The sequence below is a fragment of the Lagenorhynchus albirostris genome, chromosome 6 (assembly GCF_949774975.1).
Source record: "Lagenorhynchus albirostris chromosome 6, mLagAlb1.1, whole genome shotgun sequence".
In the NCBI taxonomy this organism is placed as follows: Eukaryota; Metazoa; Chordata; class Mammalia; order Artiodactyla; family Delphinidae; genus Lagenorhynchus; species Lagenorhynchus albirostris.
The window spans coordinates 51,335,890-51,352,773 of record NC_083100.1 but is presented as its reverse complement, the minus strand read 5'-3'; the positions used below and the strand labels follow the sequence as shown (position 1 = coordinate 51,352,773).

The window sequence follows — 16,884 nt, the reverse complement described above, 5'->3', positions numbered from 1 at the left end:
GTTTCAAGATTATTTTCATTCATTCATTATTTTCATTTCATTCATTCATCAACCTTTCTGGTTGATAAGAAATTGCCATGACTCTGCAGATCAGAAATGAAAAAAGAAAAAAGTCTGTTGTGCTGAAAAAGATCTTTTTAATTAATTTCATTCTTTATGTTTGTCTATAAAATTTAAATGCAGTAAATTTAACCCACTGTAAACTTAACAACATTTATTTGTTTAGAACTTGTAAGTCTAGGATAAACTTGAAAGGCAACTTTTAAAAGAAAACTTATGTGAAATGAGTAGGAATTTTCAAAGTAGGTGCATGAAAAATTGGTTGTAACTGGAGTGAATTATCAGCCTTAAAAAAACCACGTTAGGAATAGATATTGCCACACTTAAGTAATGCTAAATCATGTTTTTGCTTTTGAGATATTCTTTATTAACAGTTTTTAAATTTAGTAATTAGAAGTACATATACCACGTATCTTCTTACTACTTATTTCAAACTGTTAAATTTAATTGGTTATTTATATATCTTTTTATATTAAACGTTCAGTGGAGGTAGTTTTACATTGCTAACAAACAAAACCTAAAACACCCTCCAAAAGCTGCTGAGTCTGTTCTTATCTATCTGTATATTACCTTTAATGGTGCAGATTTAATGAACCAGGACAAGAGTCTGGCATATTAGGCATTTAGCTATAATAATGTGGTTAATTTGCTTTCTTGTTGATTGTATCATAGTAGTTATTGTCCTACTAACAGTTGTGCTTTGCATATATTCTTTTTACCTTTAGCCAACCACCTCCATGAAACTGATGCTCAAATTGAAAACTGGTACGTAGCTGTTTGTTTTTTTCCTTTCTAAAAATGAAGAACAGTTATGGAAATAAAGTTTTATATAATCTAATTTTGTTTATAGCAATAATATCTTGGCCAAAGAGAGAAGACTACAGTTTCATCAGAAGGGGAGAAGTATGAATTCCACTGGATCCGGGAAAAGTAGTGGAACAGTCTCAAGGTAACTTATTCTGGATTTATACTGCAACTACATTGTGTTGTAGATGACCTACTCTTAACCCTTTTCAGCCTTGGATTTGGCTTGGTAGTATGAAGTCAAAAGGAATCCACAGTGTTTTGTGGGTCAACATAACTGAGAGAAGAGAAGCGTCTTCTTTTTTTTTTTTTAATTAAGATTAAATAAAAATTAACAGATATGTTAAAAATGCTGCTGGAATCCATTAATGAGTATTTTGAGTCCTATCAACAGCTTGAAAGAGGAAATCCATAGTGGAATAATTTCTACTTCCCAAATTCTCCATTCTGCTAGGGTCTTGAGTTACTCTGATATAAAAATCAGAATAAACCTTTATAATTTAAAGCTTGATATTTAAGTGTAGATTTATCTTCATATAAAACCAAAGATCTTTAAACTATATATTAAAATAAGCAAACACGTGTGCATAATGAACCAGTTTAAACTATTATCCAAATTATTGTTTTGGAATTTGAACATTTTCTCTGAAACAAATTGAAATTTCCTTCTGCTCAAGTTCTATTTCTAACATTCCTATTTTCCCTGGTGAGTCTCAGCTTGGATTATCACTGGTATGAGAGATAAGAGTTAATAAATGTTCAATTCACAATAGAATTAGAGCAAGAATTTACCTTTGTGTAACCCATACTCTCATTACTTTACTCCTCCTACTTCCTGAGTGCAAGTGGTTAGAGAGAAGTTGAAAGTAAGCTCCTCCTTCACTTTTCTGAGATCAGTTGTTACCTATATTGCCTCTTCTAGGACAGCCAAAGAGCAGAAAAACTCAAGCTCTGCAGAATGTCCCTTGGTACCAAAGTTGTACCAACTTCCTAGTGCATTTTCCCTTTTCATTTTTTCCTAATCTGTTTACTGCTTATTCTCCCTTATCTGTCCTCAGATTGTTTAGCTGCTTTACTGGAAATCTCTTTAAAATGACAAAAAAAATAAGGTGAGGAATCAGAGCTTCTTACTGAGGATGTTCTTAGGGCTTAGCTCTTTTTCCCAAAACTAACAGCTTGAGAGAATGGACCCTTTTTAAGGGTTATTTATTGCATTTGGTACCCAATGTATAAAGATGCTGAAATAAATAATGGATTAAACAGCAGAAGCTGTAGAAGACTTTTTCACAGGAAAGCAGGAATATGAATTCATTTATATTGTGATATGTACTATTATAAACTTACATCTTGCTGTTTCTTTTTTTTTTTTTCTTTTTAGTGTTTCAGAATTGTTGGAACTTTATGAGGAAGATCCTGAAGAAATCCTTTATAATCTTGGATTTGGACGAGATGAACCAGATATTGCTTCTAAAATTCCTTCCAGATTTTTTAATTCATCATCATTTGCCAGAGGAATAGATATTAAAGTATTTTTGAGTGCGCAAATGCAGCGGATGGAAGTAGAAAATCCAAATTATGCTTTAACAAGTAAGGTTTTTAAATGTTAGCATACTGTTTTTAAAATTATGGCATCTACAGCAAGATGGTCTTGTTTTTAAAGCCTTATTAATTTCTAGAAATAGCAGTGGCAATTTAATTATTGAGGTTAACACAACAGCTGTTTTGCATATTATAAATTTTTATTATTCTATTTATAGAAGTTAATTTACCTATTTCCCCACCCCCCCCACCCCATTCTCCACATACTTAAGTGTTACATCCGTAGAATGTAACTTGTAGACCCTTATACTTATCGCCAAATTGCTTTTGTTCCAAAAGGAAAGAAGTAGAGGAGGGGCCTTGTTACTATTAGTTGAAGTCAGTCAATTTCAGATGCTTTCATGTAAATCTACAATGGCAAGGCTAATTTGATGATTTTTCAAGTTAAATCTTGCTTATTTTTCTCTGCTGACCAGAAATCCCCAAAATGGGATCCCTAGGTGGTCCTTGGATTAGCTTTAAGAGATCTATAAATCCAACCTCCCTCCCATTAGGTATAAAATATATACTTACATATACTTCACATTTGGAAGAGTTCAAGACCTAAAAACAGGGTCACAACTATAGATCAATAGCTAGTCCTTTCTGTTTTATTCAGTGTTGTCATTATGCTTTGTCCTTCCTTTTGATTTTTTAAAATGTAAATTCTAGTGCTTAAGAGTGAAAAATCTTTCTCCCTCTCCACAGTAAATGTAGAGAAGTTTTAAGTGATAGGAAAAAAATCTGGTTTCATAATCTTTGTGATTTAAGTAGTTCAGTTATTGAAATTCTGAACAGTAGTGATGGTTTAAGTAATATATGTGTGTGTATATGTGTGTATATACACATATAAATATAAATATATATAATTATTGTTTTTTTCCTTTTATAGGCCGTTTTCGTCAAATTGAAGTGCTTACTACTGTGGCCAATGCATTTTCTTCTTTATATTCCCAAGTCTCTGGGACTCCCCTGCAGAGAATTGGGAGTCTGTCCTCGGTGACCTCTAACAAGGAGACAGACTCGCCTCCACCTTTAACCCGAAGTAACACTGCAAATCGTTTAATGAAAACACTATCAAAACTAAATTTATGTGTTGATAAAACAGAGAAAGGAGAAGGTAGTACCCTTTCCCCAGCAGTTGACAAAGGAAAGACTCTAAATCTTTCAGTGATGGAAGAAATTGGCAATAAAAGTGATCAAAAGTCTCAAAAAATTGTGAAGAAGAAAGATTCATCTTCTATGTTGGCTACAGTTAAAGAAGAAGTATCAGGTAGTTCAGCAGCTGTTATGGAGAATGCTGACATTGATAGACTTTCTGATGAAGCAAACAGTAATTTTAACCAAGAAGCTGAAAGTGGACAAAGTAAAGAAACTCAAAGTCATGAGAATAAACTAGGTGAGGAAGCTGGTATTATAAAAACTCATTTAGATAGCGATTTCAACATGTCCAGCCACAGTGAGCTGGAAAATAGCAGGGAGCTGAAAAATGTCCCTTTGTCCACACCTGAAAAAGAGCCATGTGCACCGTTGACGATCCCATCCATAAGAAGTATAATGGCACAGCAGAAGGACTCCTTTGAAATGGAAGAGGTAGGTAAAAAATTACTGAGAACTGTTTTAAACAGTGAGTTAGGGAAAAAAGTGCCAAAAAATGTTTTTAAAATGAAAGGTGGTGAATAGATTTATACTAGAAAAAAGTCATCCTGATTTTGACTTTCCAGATTTTTTGTTTTATGTTTCACAAACCAAGAAGTCCCAGGACTATGTGATGTCAAGATAATGGCCCCTCTAGATCTTCTGTAATCCATTGCTCATACTTGAACTTTAACCCCTTTTCTCTCTCAATTTAAGATTTTGATTCTCTGAGAAAGCCCTGAGAGAATATATCCAAACTCAGATCCATATTGCATAATAGTTAAAAATACAGGCTTTGAAATCAAACAGGTTTGAGTCCTGTTTGGGCCACTGAATTGCTGTGTGCCTTTGGGCAAGCTTTTCTTAATGTATCTCAGTGGAAGGTTAGGTGTGAAGAAGGCTTTGAGGGTAGGTCTGGGAACATGAACGTGAAGACATTTCCTGAAGGGGAGGATAGGGAATCTTGAGGAAGAAGGTTTGAAAGGCCACTGAAAGGATTTCTGCAACCCCAGAAGACCAGCGTTTGGCTACTTTTTTTTTTAACCTAGTGATATTCTTACTATTTTACATAAATTTCAAATTGGACAAGGTAAAAATATTTGTTTTGATGAGGTTCACCTAAAACTGCTTTTGAATAGTCAGAGGATAACTTATGCATTGGAGCTGTATACCTTGGGGCAGGAAACTGAACATTATCAAGCACCTACCTTGTGGCAGTCACTGTACTAGGCCCTTGAAGTACTTTTCTCTCTTCAGTGTGTGAGGCCAGCAGTGCTGGTCTTATTTTACATATGAGGAAACAGGCACATATGTGGCTATAAATTATACAATGTGCAATTTTTCTTTTTAAAATTTATTATAGAATAGTTTTAGTAATAGCTCACAGCTGTTTTAGAATCACTTGCCATTGTTTTAGGGAACTAGGAAACAGGATAATTGATTCTGCCCATAAAATGTCCTCTTAGGTGAGTGTGTCTCTCTCACATCAGTTAAGATTTTTCATTTATTGCAAAATTTCAATTGCTGATACAGCTTTTTTTGTGGTCTTTGAATGCACCTCTTAATACTTTAATTCTGACTAAAAAGTGAAATAAAAAGGGAGCAAGAGCAGCCCTTTGAAATATTTTACATTTTTTGTAAGCTTCTTTATTTCTCATTATAATGAGTTCAGAAAATGACAACTTTAATTAGAACCGTTTTGTTCCATTTCACTGTTCGATTCTTTTTTTGGCTTTGTTTTGGTCTAAACTTGTCCTAGCATTCATAATTGAAGTGTAACCTCTTGCCTTCCTTTAGGGCCCCTCTTCTGACAATTGGATAGAGTGCAGATACTTGTTAGATACTTGCAGACCTGATTTGGTGACTCAGATGAGGAGACACTCGTATTTTGCTTTTAAATTTCTAGAATTCCTGAATTCTAAGCCAGAGTTGTGTTTTTGTTTTTTAAATTACTGATGCCATACACGAAAGTTCTTTACAACATTTATAAAGTGCTAGACAGATGTACTTTGGCAGCAAGTGAACATTTAATAATAGGCTGGTGTTTTGGGTTTTTTTTTTTTCTTTTTTTTTTTTTGCTCCCTCTGCTGGCAAAAGCAGTTAGTGAAGAAAGTAACAACATTGAAGTGAATATTTTTTTGAAGTACAAAATTATAGGCATTGGTGGCTTAAGGATAATGGAAGATTTTTGTTTTCAAAAAAATATATGGTCAACCATAGCTACATTGTAAATAACAGGGAATTTTAAGGATAATCCTTATTTTTCAGACATATTTCAAATATGGATAAAAACCTCCTAGAATTGTGTTTTTAATCCCTTTGGGAACTTTAAAGAAAGCTTGTAGAACAATGGATAAAGAAAGGAAATAATGTGTTTCTTTAATTTCCTCTTCTCCCAAGCTTGTTGAATCATACTGACAAATGAAGAGAACAATCTTATTAAAGCAGACTTTTAGATCCCATTCAAAGTAGGTCATTACTATTTTTCTTTTGCACTCCTTTCCCTTGAGGTTTGATTCCTATTGGGAACTTTCTTCCTTTTGTAAAAATAGCAAATAAATATAAGCTAGAGCACGCACACGCTGTCAGTAAGCCAGTTTTTAAACAGATTAACTGAATGCCCACTGCTTTGGGTGACTAGGTAGGAGAAAATGTTGCAGATGCGGCTCTGCGCATGAAGCTGCCTAGTCCCTCTGAAGCAGAAGGTAAGATCTGACAGTCACCAGGAGCAGAGAGAACTATTTAAATATAGAAAGAGTTAAATAGATGACAAGACTGACCTAGGCCTTGGAGAGTGAAAGTGACTATCTCTTATGATAAGCAAAAAAGGCCAGACACTATTTTCAATTAAAAGTCAGTTTGCCATATAAAAAATATCTTGCAGACTGTTTTGGTGTATCTAAAAGTTGTAAAACCCCACTCTTGAGTTTTCTGATTCTTAGTGACTTGCTTGGATAATTCTTGTGTTCTTCTTGAAATGATTTATTTTGAATAAATACATCATGGTAACTCTCTAGAGCCATAAATTAGTAGCATGAATGATTCACAGTTAAACCAGAATGATTTTACTCAGTAAACAATTGTTCATCTTTTAGGCGTAAAGGAAAATTTTCTCATGCTTAAACGCTAGAGGAAGGAGAACTTTTATCTGTGTGTTTCTGTAGATAGGTTGTCCTGTGTCTCTTACTCTATAAATAAACATTTAAATAAAGATATTATTGGCAGCATATACAATTTTTTAAGCTACTGAAGTTTTAGTAAATGTTTCTAATCCTGTCTTCACACTGATTGTTGATTTAACTAATATACCTTATTACTTAGTTTTAGCCATTAAGTTTCAGGATTCTTTTTATTCTATTTACTGGCTTGAGTTAAAGTAATCCCCAATCAGTCAAATACCTGACAGGTAGTTAAGTTGTTCTGTTGGCCTTTCAGAATGAGACGTGAATTTGAGTCTTTGTACAAACCTGCTCCTTTTGAGTACACCGTAAAGCTTAGTATGGTCCGGCTGGTTGATAGGGTCAGACATAGGACAAGAACTCACGTCATCCCATGCCCAGCCCCCTGCCCCTTTTTGGAAAAATAATGCTTTCCTTTGAATTTTTTTGAGGTATCATTAAAAATTAGACAGAATTGTAATTTTTGAAGTTCCAGTTTTGGATTTCTGCTGTATAGGTCTCTTTAAACCTTAGAGGAAGGATGATTTGAGTTAGAACATTCTACGGTGTTACTGCTCTATAAAACATAGTACAATAGTATTGTGCCTAGAAGATATGTCTTAGTCAAGATAAATGTGACAGATGTTGAAAAATCAAACTAGGTATCTGCGTGGTAGCAGGACATTGATTCAAAAAGATATAACCTTTGTTTGATTAAAATATTTTTAAAATGTAGTAACTCAAATGTGTGAATTATTCTAAAGCTGTTGTCCTACAGCTTTAAATCCCAAAACACTGAGACCAAGTGATTTTATCATTTTGGTTTACTGGGTTGTTTTGGGTTTTTTTTTTGTAATTTTTATTATGAAAAGTTTCAAACTTACCCAGCGTTTAGAGAAAATAGTATAATGAACACCCATTATCCGTCACTCAATTCGGTTATCAATATTTAGCTATAGTTAATTTAATAAAAGACCAACTTGTAGCAAATGACCGGAATTCCACTGAGGATTTGAAACCATGGAATAGGAAAAATCCTGCCACATAAATCTAAGTTCTGTGTTTGCATTATAATTTTCTGTGGTGCACCCCATCTTGAATTTGACGGCTTTCCTCTGCACAACTGTAGCCAATAATGAAACCTAATAAGCTATGAAATTCAACCATTAACACTAGCAAGTCTATTTCTGTCTTCAGCAAGTGATTGATGATTTTGCTGAGTAAGTAGGAGGAAGGATCCTAACTTTAGTAACTTTATTAGTAAAATATGATCCTGTCAGCTCATTTTTAAGGGTCCTGTTCTTCTTTTCTTTCAGTTAATTATGGAGTTTGTAGTAGAGGGAGACAGGGAGTGTTTTTTGTTTTTTTATTGTCCATGGAGTAGCAGCATCTTGAAGGATAATATTCTGAGGTTACATATTCATTAAAGTCATGTTACCTTGTGACTAATTTTATAAATCTAAAGAATAGAATATGTGATAATTCTGCATTTAAAAATGAGAGATCATAATCTTTTGCTTAAGCTGAGATTCCTAGAATAAAATTAAAGAGACATTTAGATTTCTGTTATACTTTTTTTGGTCTGTTTGATATTTGGTTTACAGAAAACTCTTTGAAGTAGGCTAGTCCTGAATAGAGGCTAATAATAGACCTCCTGTTGACTACAAAGAGAAAATGCATTTTGTTTCTTTGCACACAAAACAATAGTTTTCCTCTTGAACTTATGTCTGCTGCTTTGAAGAATATGATTTTTCAATAAAAACAAAGATAGTAGAAACCATTTTATATATGATTTATAGGTGATGGTTTTAAATGACCAGTACGCGTTCAGTTTTCAAAAGATACATAAACTTGGATTCATGTTCAACTATGTAGAACAAAGATATCACAAATCAGAGCAATTTCTAAATTGGGTAATATCTTTAACCTTTGAAGTTTTTTCTCATGTTGGCTATTCCACTTTTACTCCTATGGAATCTTTCTTACTCTGGAATGGAGTCATAGCTCAAAACTGCGAGGGTTCAATCTAAAACCTGTTTGCTCTTTGCTCTCCAGCTTGTTCAAGGCGGAAAGCCCAAATGTTTGGCTAGTTTGCCCACTTTACTAGGATGTTATTTATTATTTTAAGTACTAATCATTATAGGGTAAAGAGTGGGGCGTTAGTAGCATACCCCCGCAAATATTTACTCTTAGTATAGGGTTAGTTATGTTAGGATAGATAGAGTATTTGGGGAGTGAGTGTGATGAGTAAAGAATCTGGAAATTCCTAAATTATGTAGTTGTTTAGGTAGGAAAAAAAAGACAGCATAAAAGGACAACTTCTGTGGGTTTGGTATCTTTTTGAGCATAATTTTCAGGGAGGATTTATGGCTAAGATCTTTCAACATTTTAGTCCTATAATGAAACCTGCTTTTCTACCTACAACTCCCAAGTTATGTCTTAAAAGAACATTTGTGTCAGGACAAAGCAGTCTTCCACAGGAGTGGTTTTTGATACCTGAAAATTTGTGGACTTTTATAAGATTTTGCAGTGGGAGCATGATTGCCATTTTTCAAGATACAAGACTTGTAATTGCTTCAAGTGTGTGCCGGTGTGCTGCAGTGAGTGTGTCAGTATTTCTCCTGGGATTGACCTTACACTTTGAAGTTTAACATTTAGAGAAGAACTTTTAATTTTGGATCTGTTTTTCATTTAATGGTAACTTTTTTTAATGAAGTAGTTTACACATGTAGTTATTTTTCGTTGCTAGCTATAAGCTTGCAATCCTGTTGTTAACTGAAAAATAGATCGTAAAATTGAGATGTGGGACATTATAGCGATTTTGAGATAGGATGCACTTTTTAAATATATAAAGCATTGGTACCTTCTTAGGTTGGTTGTTTAGTAAATGACTATTAAGAGGTGTTCTTCTTTGCCATAGATTCTTAAGTTTTAACTACTTAAAACTCTTCTTTAGGTTCAAAGTACAGAGGGAGAAGCTCCTCATGTTCCAACCACTTACCAGCTAGGTCTTAACAAGTCAAAAAGAGGTAAGTAAACCAGTACTTAGTAGTTCCCGAGCACATTACCAAAGCATCTTTGGGGGATTTGGAAAAGGTATTTTTTTTTTTAATCTATCAGTGTTTGTAGTACCTGTAAGTGTAAAAAGAAGATTAGGAACACAGCTGTGCCTGCTTCATTATGGTTTGGTTATAGAATTTTTTTTATCTTCCTGAAGACTTTTGTGCTCATAAAGTAATTTTAGTTTGCTTATCTTGTAATGACCTCCTTACACAATTCTGTGTATTCTAAATATTTTTTCAGTTCTACACAAGGGCTAGATGGGAAGTGATCAGGCCTACTTTTTACATGGTTGGGATTGAAATGTACACTTGTATTATCCACCTCTGGGTTTTTATTATTTAAATGCGACTCCTAGGTGTAATAAATGAATGTGCCTCTGGCAGAAAACACCAGTCAGTCTCTCAGCAGTAGGTAAAGCTAGTTAAATTCAAACTGTAAATCAAAGGTCAGTGGCTCAGACATTGTTCTTCTCTTGAATTATTATTGACCAAAGAACCTTTGAATCCATTTCTTTCACTTTTAACTTACAACAGAAAAACATGTCTGATCATCTTTAAAGTCACAAAGCTTTTGAGATTTAGAGAAAAGGAGAGAGGAAGTTAAAATGACCACTGAAGGTAGGAGTGTTTATTTTTAAAACTTTACACATGCTGAACCACCCTTTTTTTTTTTAAGCAAAGATTCATATGTATGTTCTTAGAATAGGAAATTACATGTTTGTTCTCTTCTGATCTCTGAAGTGACTTCATATGAGACAATTTGCATATAATTTTTCTTTTATTGCAGTATGATACTGAGAAACAAGAGCTCCACTCTCACTAGGTCATCACAGTTCTGGTCAGACACAAAATGAACTTTCCTGCTTAATTTTCTTCCCTTTGTGAGTCCATAAATTTATGTATGTGTTCCTGAGCCATAGGCAGAGTTCACAGCCATCCAGGAATCTTTGCTTTAGATAGGTAGACAAGGGATGCATTGGAAAAAGCAGCTTGCCCTGTGTAAAAAAGAGGATAAAAACAGCATAATTACTTTAAGATCTTTGAAGAGTAAGCTTCCTGTGGTGGGAAAGATGGAATGTGGTTTTTATTCACATCTGGGTTTCTTCCTCTTATCTATGTAGGAGCACTTATTTCTGGTGGCATAAGTAAAAATGGTAACATTTTTTTTGAATCACATCTTTATAAAGTAACAGTAAAATGGTTTTGTGCGTGTGCATGAGAGAGAGGGAGTGAGAACAGTACAGTGTTTTAGTCATTTTTTGAAAGTAGCCTATCAAATTTTGATAATGTGATATGCAAATATCTTAAATTAATCATAGTGGCAGACTTAGAATCACTGGTATAATATATTCATTTCACAAAGTTAGTAAAAATGCATGTATAAATGTAAAAATGCATGTATAAAAATACTTCACACTTTAGTAATAGAACTTTTGAAGTTACAGTGATCTTAATCTCAAATCCAGTCCTGGGATTTACATACTGAAGAAGAGAGGTTTAGTGACTCAACTCATGTCACAAGCTAACATTCAGTAGGTATATTAAGAGCAGTTCAACATTTTTCTAATTACTGAAGACATTCAATATTCTCTTTAGTCTAGCAGAGTATATGGGTGTCCTGTTTACAGTTTCTCTGCAATACTGGATAAATAGAATTTCCACATCTGTTTTGTTCTCACTTTAATGTTTGCTCTAACTTCCTAGTTTTTAATTAGAAATAATGTCTTATCTCTTCAGTTAGGACAGAGGTCTATTTCTTTTTAATTGTACCTTTTTCTTTGGTGAACTGTGTTTTTTGTGAAACTGAAACATCTGACTAAAGAACCTCAGTTGTGATTTATAGTTTACAAAACAGTTTCACTTATGTTCTACTTAGTTTCTGAAGTAACCCTGTGAGGTAGAATGATTATCCCACTTTTTTGGAGGAGAGAAGTTATTGCTTATGATGATAAAGCCGAAACTTGAACCCAGGCTTCCTTGTTCTTTTCCACTGCCTCACACCTGCTCTGAAGCCTGAGCAGTCTACCCTCGACCTGATGTGTGTGAATTCAGGGAGGACTAACCGTGGAGAGGTGCACTCGGCACAGGCTGTAGTATGCTACGGATAAAACAGATCTTAGCAGAGAGAACCTGAACGGAGCTGGTCAGGGCTTCCTGGGCTCTTTTGCAACTGCCCTTTGCCCAAGCAGATGGGGCAGTTTCACTTCTAAATCCTTTAAGAAACTGTTTAATTCTGTTGTTGCTTTAAGGAGATAGTTATCATTGATTCATTCAGCAAACATTTTTTACTGTTGGCTTGGTCTAGGTACTTGGGATACAAAGAAGAATAAATAATGTTCCTGTCTTCAGAACGCTGACAATCTAGTTTTTTTAAAAAAAAGACATGCAAACACATAATTATGGTGATGACTCCTATGACATGTTAGTCATCTTCTCAAATAATAAAATGCATAATCAGTACCTATGGTAACAGCTTATTCCAATTCACTTTCACAATTATTACAATTTACCTAGATTTATCAAGGATATGGATCAATTCCATATATTTCATTATGCAGTTTTGTTAATTTCAAAACAACATTACAGAATTATTTTAAATTTTTAATGGGAAAAAAATTATTCTGTTTCATGTTGCTCCAGATTGAACCTAAGGTTATTATAATATTTTTCAAAGTCAGGCAACCTGTAATTAATTTTGGATTTTATTGAAACATATTATTAAGTACTTTCTATCATTCAAGTCTTAAATGAATGTGGACTTGGTAAACACACTTTATTTAGCCTGTTGCTTTTTAAGTCCTGTGGAACTTGACTATCTCATGAAGTGTCTCCCTCAGTAAATGTAATAGCTGTAAAGTCTCCCCCACTGTGGTACTTGTAGTGTGGTTGGGCATGTGATCAGGCCAGCTGTGTTTAGTTGGTCATTTTAGTTACTTAAAAAAAAAATTTTCTAGGTTATACTAACCAGGAATTAGAGTTTTGAGGCCAAAAAATAAGCAAGTTTATTGTAAAATTAACAATATTACCTACTAGTTGAACCTATGTGATTGAGTTTCATTCAGTTGTTAAGAAATAACTTTCATAACTTACAAATGTTTGCATCATTTGAAACATCAGAGACATGTAAGTACTCTTGTGTACAACTTATTTAATTTGTTGGCCTTAATTGTATTTTTATTTTCTTATTAGTGAAGGTAATAGAAGTTTTTACACACTACATTTAAACTTCTGATTTCACCTACTACGTGTCTTCACATATTTACATAATGAAAATGGTTTACTTTGGGACTTTATTTTTATTAGAGCCATTTTTCATTTCAGGCTCTTGTCCTCCAAGGATAAGACATTAATTGGATTTACCAAAAAATACATTATAATTAGAGCTTAATTAGCAACTGAACACTGAGGATTTCTGATCTGATTCAGTTTTGTTTGAATTCAAGTTACTTCCTATGCTTTGAAGCCACAATTTTGCATAAGTGATGTATACTTTTCTAAGAAAGAATCACTGTTGTGTATCATATATCTTTTGGGAATCATATATCTGTAATACTGTACTCATTGAAGTCTTATTTAGCAGTTTTGTATAACTAAATTTCTTTTGGTAGATCAACTATTACGTACTGCAAGTCAGCACTCTGATAGCAGTGGTTTTGCTGAAGATTCGACAGACTGCCTCTCCCTTAATCATCTTCAGGTAAAATTTCCTATTGTAGTAGGCACTGTGATTAACTTCTATATATTTAGGTGGTTTTTCACTGGCTGTATATTTCAAGACCATCTGTGTAATCTTTATTTTTCAAATGACGATAAGACTAAAATTCTAGGATGCAGATGTTATCTGAGCATATGACTGCAAATTTTAGGTTTCACTAATTCTTCATTTCTCTCTGAGAAACAACAAAAAAAGCTTCTCCTTTATTTTTGCACCACCAGTAAACAGAGTATTTTAATCCTTAACCTATTCTGTCTGTTATTTAAAAATTTTTTTACCGTCATTGTGTTTCAGTATTTTACAATAATTATTTAATAACTACAACTGTGGATCCATAGCTTGCTGAATATTATCTGACTGTTATGCTATAGTGTGTTAGATAACCCAGAAAATAGCCACATCTTTATCCCCATCGAGCTTATAGTTTATGTGTGCAGTACACAGAATGTACATGAAAAGTGTTTAAAACATCTGTAAGGAAATTTTAAAGAAAATTGGAATAAGAGAAAAAGAGAACCTAAAAAAGCCCTTTAGAAACATAGCATTTAAGGAGTAGACAAACAAGAAGTTTCTAAGGAAACTCAGAATAATCCAGCAGGCATAAAAATTGGGAGATGGAGGAGAAACTTTTAAAAGGAAAGCTATGGCCAGTGGAGTGAAAAGGTGAGAATTTGTTTATTCTGAAATTGAGTAGTTGAGCAAATAGTTCTGATGTATTAAATGATGCAAAAGCATGAATGGAGAGTAGATCAGTGATGAAGAGAAGATATGAATGTTAACTGTTTTTTCAAATAAGAATGATAGCTTAAGAGTTATAGGTCTTTTTGTCTTTTTCATACAGTAATGACTAAGGGAAAGGGCTCTAAGAGAAAGAGAGCTTGATGCAGAAAAATCTGGGATGAAACTGGAGAAATACCCTAGCCCTGGAGAGGATGTGATCAGAAGTACAGGTTGGAGGGATTAGCTTTGAAAAGAGATACAGTTTTCTTTCAGAATGGAGAGGAGGGAATGATGAGGAAAGGTATGGGGAAATTTGTAGGTGTTGGGAAAGAAGTTAAGAAATGTCTGTCCATTTTCTTTGTGTCAGTGTCATATGTTAGAAGAAAAGGAGTGGGTATTGAAAAGGGATTTAAGGAAAATAGTAAAGATCTGGAATAATCTTTGTGAGAAAGTGGAGGGGTTGTTGATCAGGGGCACTGAAAGCAGTTTAGAACAGCACCAGAGCCAAAACCAAGGTGGGAGACCCCAAAAGTATAGAAGCATCGTATCAGTTTGGTATTTTGTTAATGCTACTACTTATTTGAATTCTCCATCCTTCTACCTGTTTTCTTTTCACAGGTTCACGAGTCCTTGCAAGCCATGGGGAGTAGTGCTGATAGTTGTGACAGTGAGACAACAGTCACATCATTTGGTGAAGACCTTGTCACACCAACAGCACAAGACCAGCCTTATTTTAATGAATCAGAAGAGGAGTCTCTTACCTGTCCTCAGATGGGAAGAGAGAAGGCAGCAACAATTGCTGACAGACGGTCAGATGGCCAGGATTTCCCCCAGTGCGAGACTGTTGAGAATACAGGACATCAACAGTCCACCTGTAGTGCAGGGGATCACGTTACTGAAATTACTGAAAGGAAAGAGGATGTGTCTCCAGCACAGCCAGTGGAACTACTGAGGGAAGCAAGTGCTGAAAGTGATGTGGATAAAAGCAGTGAATGTGAATTTGCCCAGTATACCACCCACCATATTCTTAAATCATTGGCTTCTATTGAAGCTAAATGCAATGAGAAGGGTGCTGAAAATACAACTGGGCCTCCCTCTTCTGTGGACAGAGTTAATACAGCTTTGCAAAGAGCGCAAATGAAGGTTTGCACTCTGTCTAATCAAAGAGTGGGGCGTAGCTTGATAAAGTCAAAAGATCTGTTAAAACAGAGGTACTTGTTTGCAAAAGCTGGCTATCCTCTAAGAAGGTCTCAGTCTTTACCAACCACCTTGCTGAGCCCAGTAAGGGTTGTATCCTCTGTCAATGTTCGGTTATCCCCTGGAAAAGAGACCAGATGCAGTCCACCTTCCTTCACTTACAAGTACACACCAGAAGAGGAACAGAAATTAGAAAGAGAGGCGATTGAGCATGATGGTCAGTCTTTAGTTAAGTCCACCATTTTCATCTCTCCATCATTTGTGAAGAAAGAAGCCGCCGCCCAGAGTGAGGTGAACCGGTTGGAGGAGTGCCATCAGCAAAGGACTCCGGCCTGTTCGCTGTATGCTCCGGCACCTGTATCTCAGTCCACCTGCTCCCTTCACTCTGTCCCCTCCGAGTGGCAGGAAGGGCCCCTGTGTGAGCACATGAGAACTCTGAGCACTCACAGCATTCCCAACATATCAGGCACCACCTGTAGTGCCTTCACTTCCCCTCTCGGGTGTCCTTACTCACATAGACATGCTGCCTACCCTCACCGAGTGTGCTCTGTGAACCCTCCTTCTGCCATCGAAATGCAGTTGCGAAGAGTGTTGCATGATATTAGAAACTCACTGCAGAATCTTTCACAGGTATGAGAAAAAGTTTATCCTTCTTACCTTTTTTTCTTTTATTGGTCTGAGTACCTCTTAATTTTCAGGGAAGCTGGGACCCATCAGGCCTGAGCTACCTCAGCCTCATTTTCCTGCATGCCTCAGCTTATCTGTACCTGCCCCCTCCCAGCGTCTTCCCGCCTAGCTCAAGGGAACAGCTGTAACTAATTCTGAACAAGGTGAATTTCTCTGCTCACAATCTCCCTCCTTTCTAGAGAAAAGATTTTGCTCATTAGGTCTCCTCCCTTCTTTAGCCTCTCCTGCACTGTCGTTGTCTTAGTCAAGTTGTCTCTGTTATTAAAAGAACTTCCCTCTCAAGTACCGTCTGTCCTTTTCTTTTCCATCTGACAGTGTTCACCACCTCTTTCTAAGTTTTCCTCCCCTTGGCTTCTGTGTCGCCGTATGTTCTCCTGGTTCCACTCGTTGCTCTCTGACTAAGCTTTCCCTTCATCTGCTGACTCCTGATGCTGGCCGCCTGGCACAGAATTAGTCTGCTACCACTGAGTTAAAAGGCTGGGACCACCCCAGAAGAGAAAAAATCAGGTAAAGTGTGAATTTGAATAAAAACGGTCTATGTGTCTTGTCACTTTTAAAGTCATCGCTCTCAGATTTGTTAGTGGGCTGGAAATAATTTCCAAAATAAGCTTTGAAAAGAAGTAAATTGTCTCTTGGTTTGCCTCTCACGTTTCCTTTATTTTTTAAATTAATTTATTCATTTATTTATTTTTGGCTGCGTTAGGTCTTCATTGCTGCGTGCGGGCTTTCTCTAGTTGTGGCAAGAGGGGGCTACTCTTCGTCGTAG

At 35.4% G+C, this 16,884-nt stretch overlaps 1 protein-coding gene and 1 long non-coding RNA gene across 9 annotated transcripts in view; one reads left to right on the top strand and one right to left on the bottom strand.

Annotated features, from left to right (window-relative positions):
• The window catches only part of ITPRID2 (ITPR interacting domain containing 2), a 39,017-nt gene that overhangs the window by 6,656 nt on the left and 15,477 nt on the right, over positions 1-16,884 (top strand). For all 4 annotated transcript variants that reach the window (XM_060152523.1, XM_060152522.1, XM_060152520.1 and 1 more), the window contains exons 5-11: positions 786-825; positions 911-1,009; positions 2,243-2,451; positions 3,335-4,035; positions 9,694-9,766; positions 13,408-13,496; positions 14,853-16,061. In XM_060152523.1, the coding sequence (XP_060008506.1) occupies positions 786-825; positions 911-1,009; positions 2,243-2,451; positions 3,335-4,035; positions 9,694-9,766; positions 13,408-13,496; positions 14,853-16,061 (2,420 nt within the window). The remainder of the gene's footprint in view (positions 1-785; positions 826-910; positions 1,010-2,242; positions 2,452-3,334; positions 4,036-9,693; positions 9,767-13,407; positions 13,497-14,852; positions 16,062-16,884) is intronic.
• The window catches only part of LOC132522255 (uncharacterized), a 71,700-nt gene continuing 65,374 nt past the window's right edge, over positions 10,559-16,884 (bottom strand). For all 5 annotated transcript variants that reach the window (XR_009541127.1, XR_009541128.1, XR_009541129.1 and 2 more), the window contains 2 exons: positions 14,996-15,106; positions 10,559-10,794 (listed from right to left, as the gene is read on the bottom strand). This is a non-coding gene — a long non-coding RNA (uncharacterized LOC132522255). The remainder of the gene's footprint in view (positions 10,795-14,995; positions 15,107-16,884) is intronic.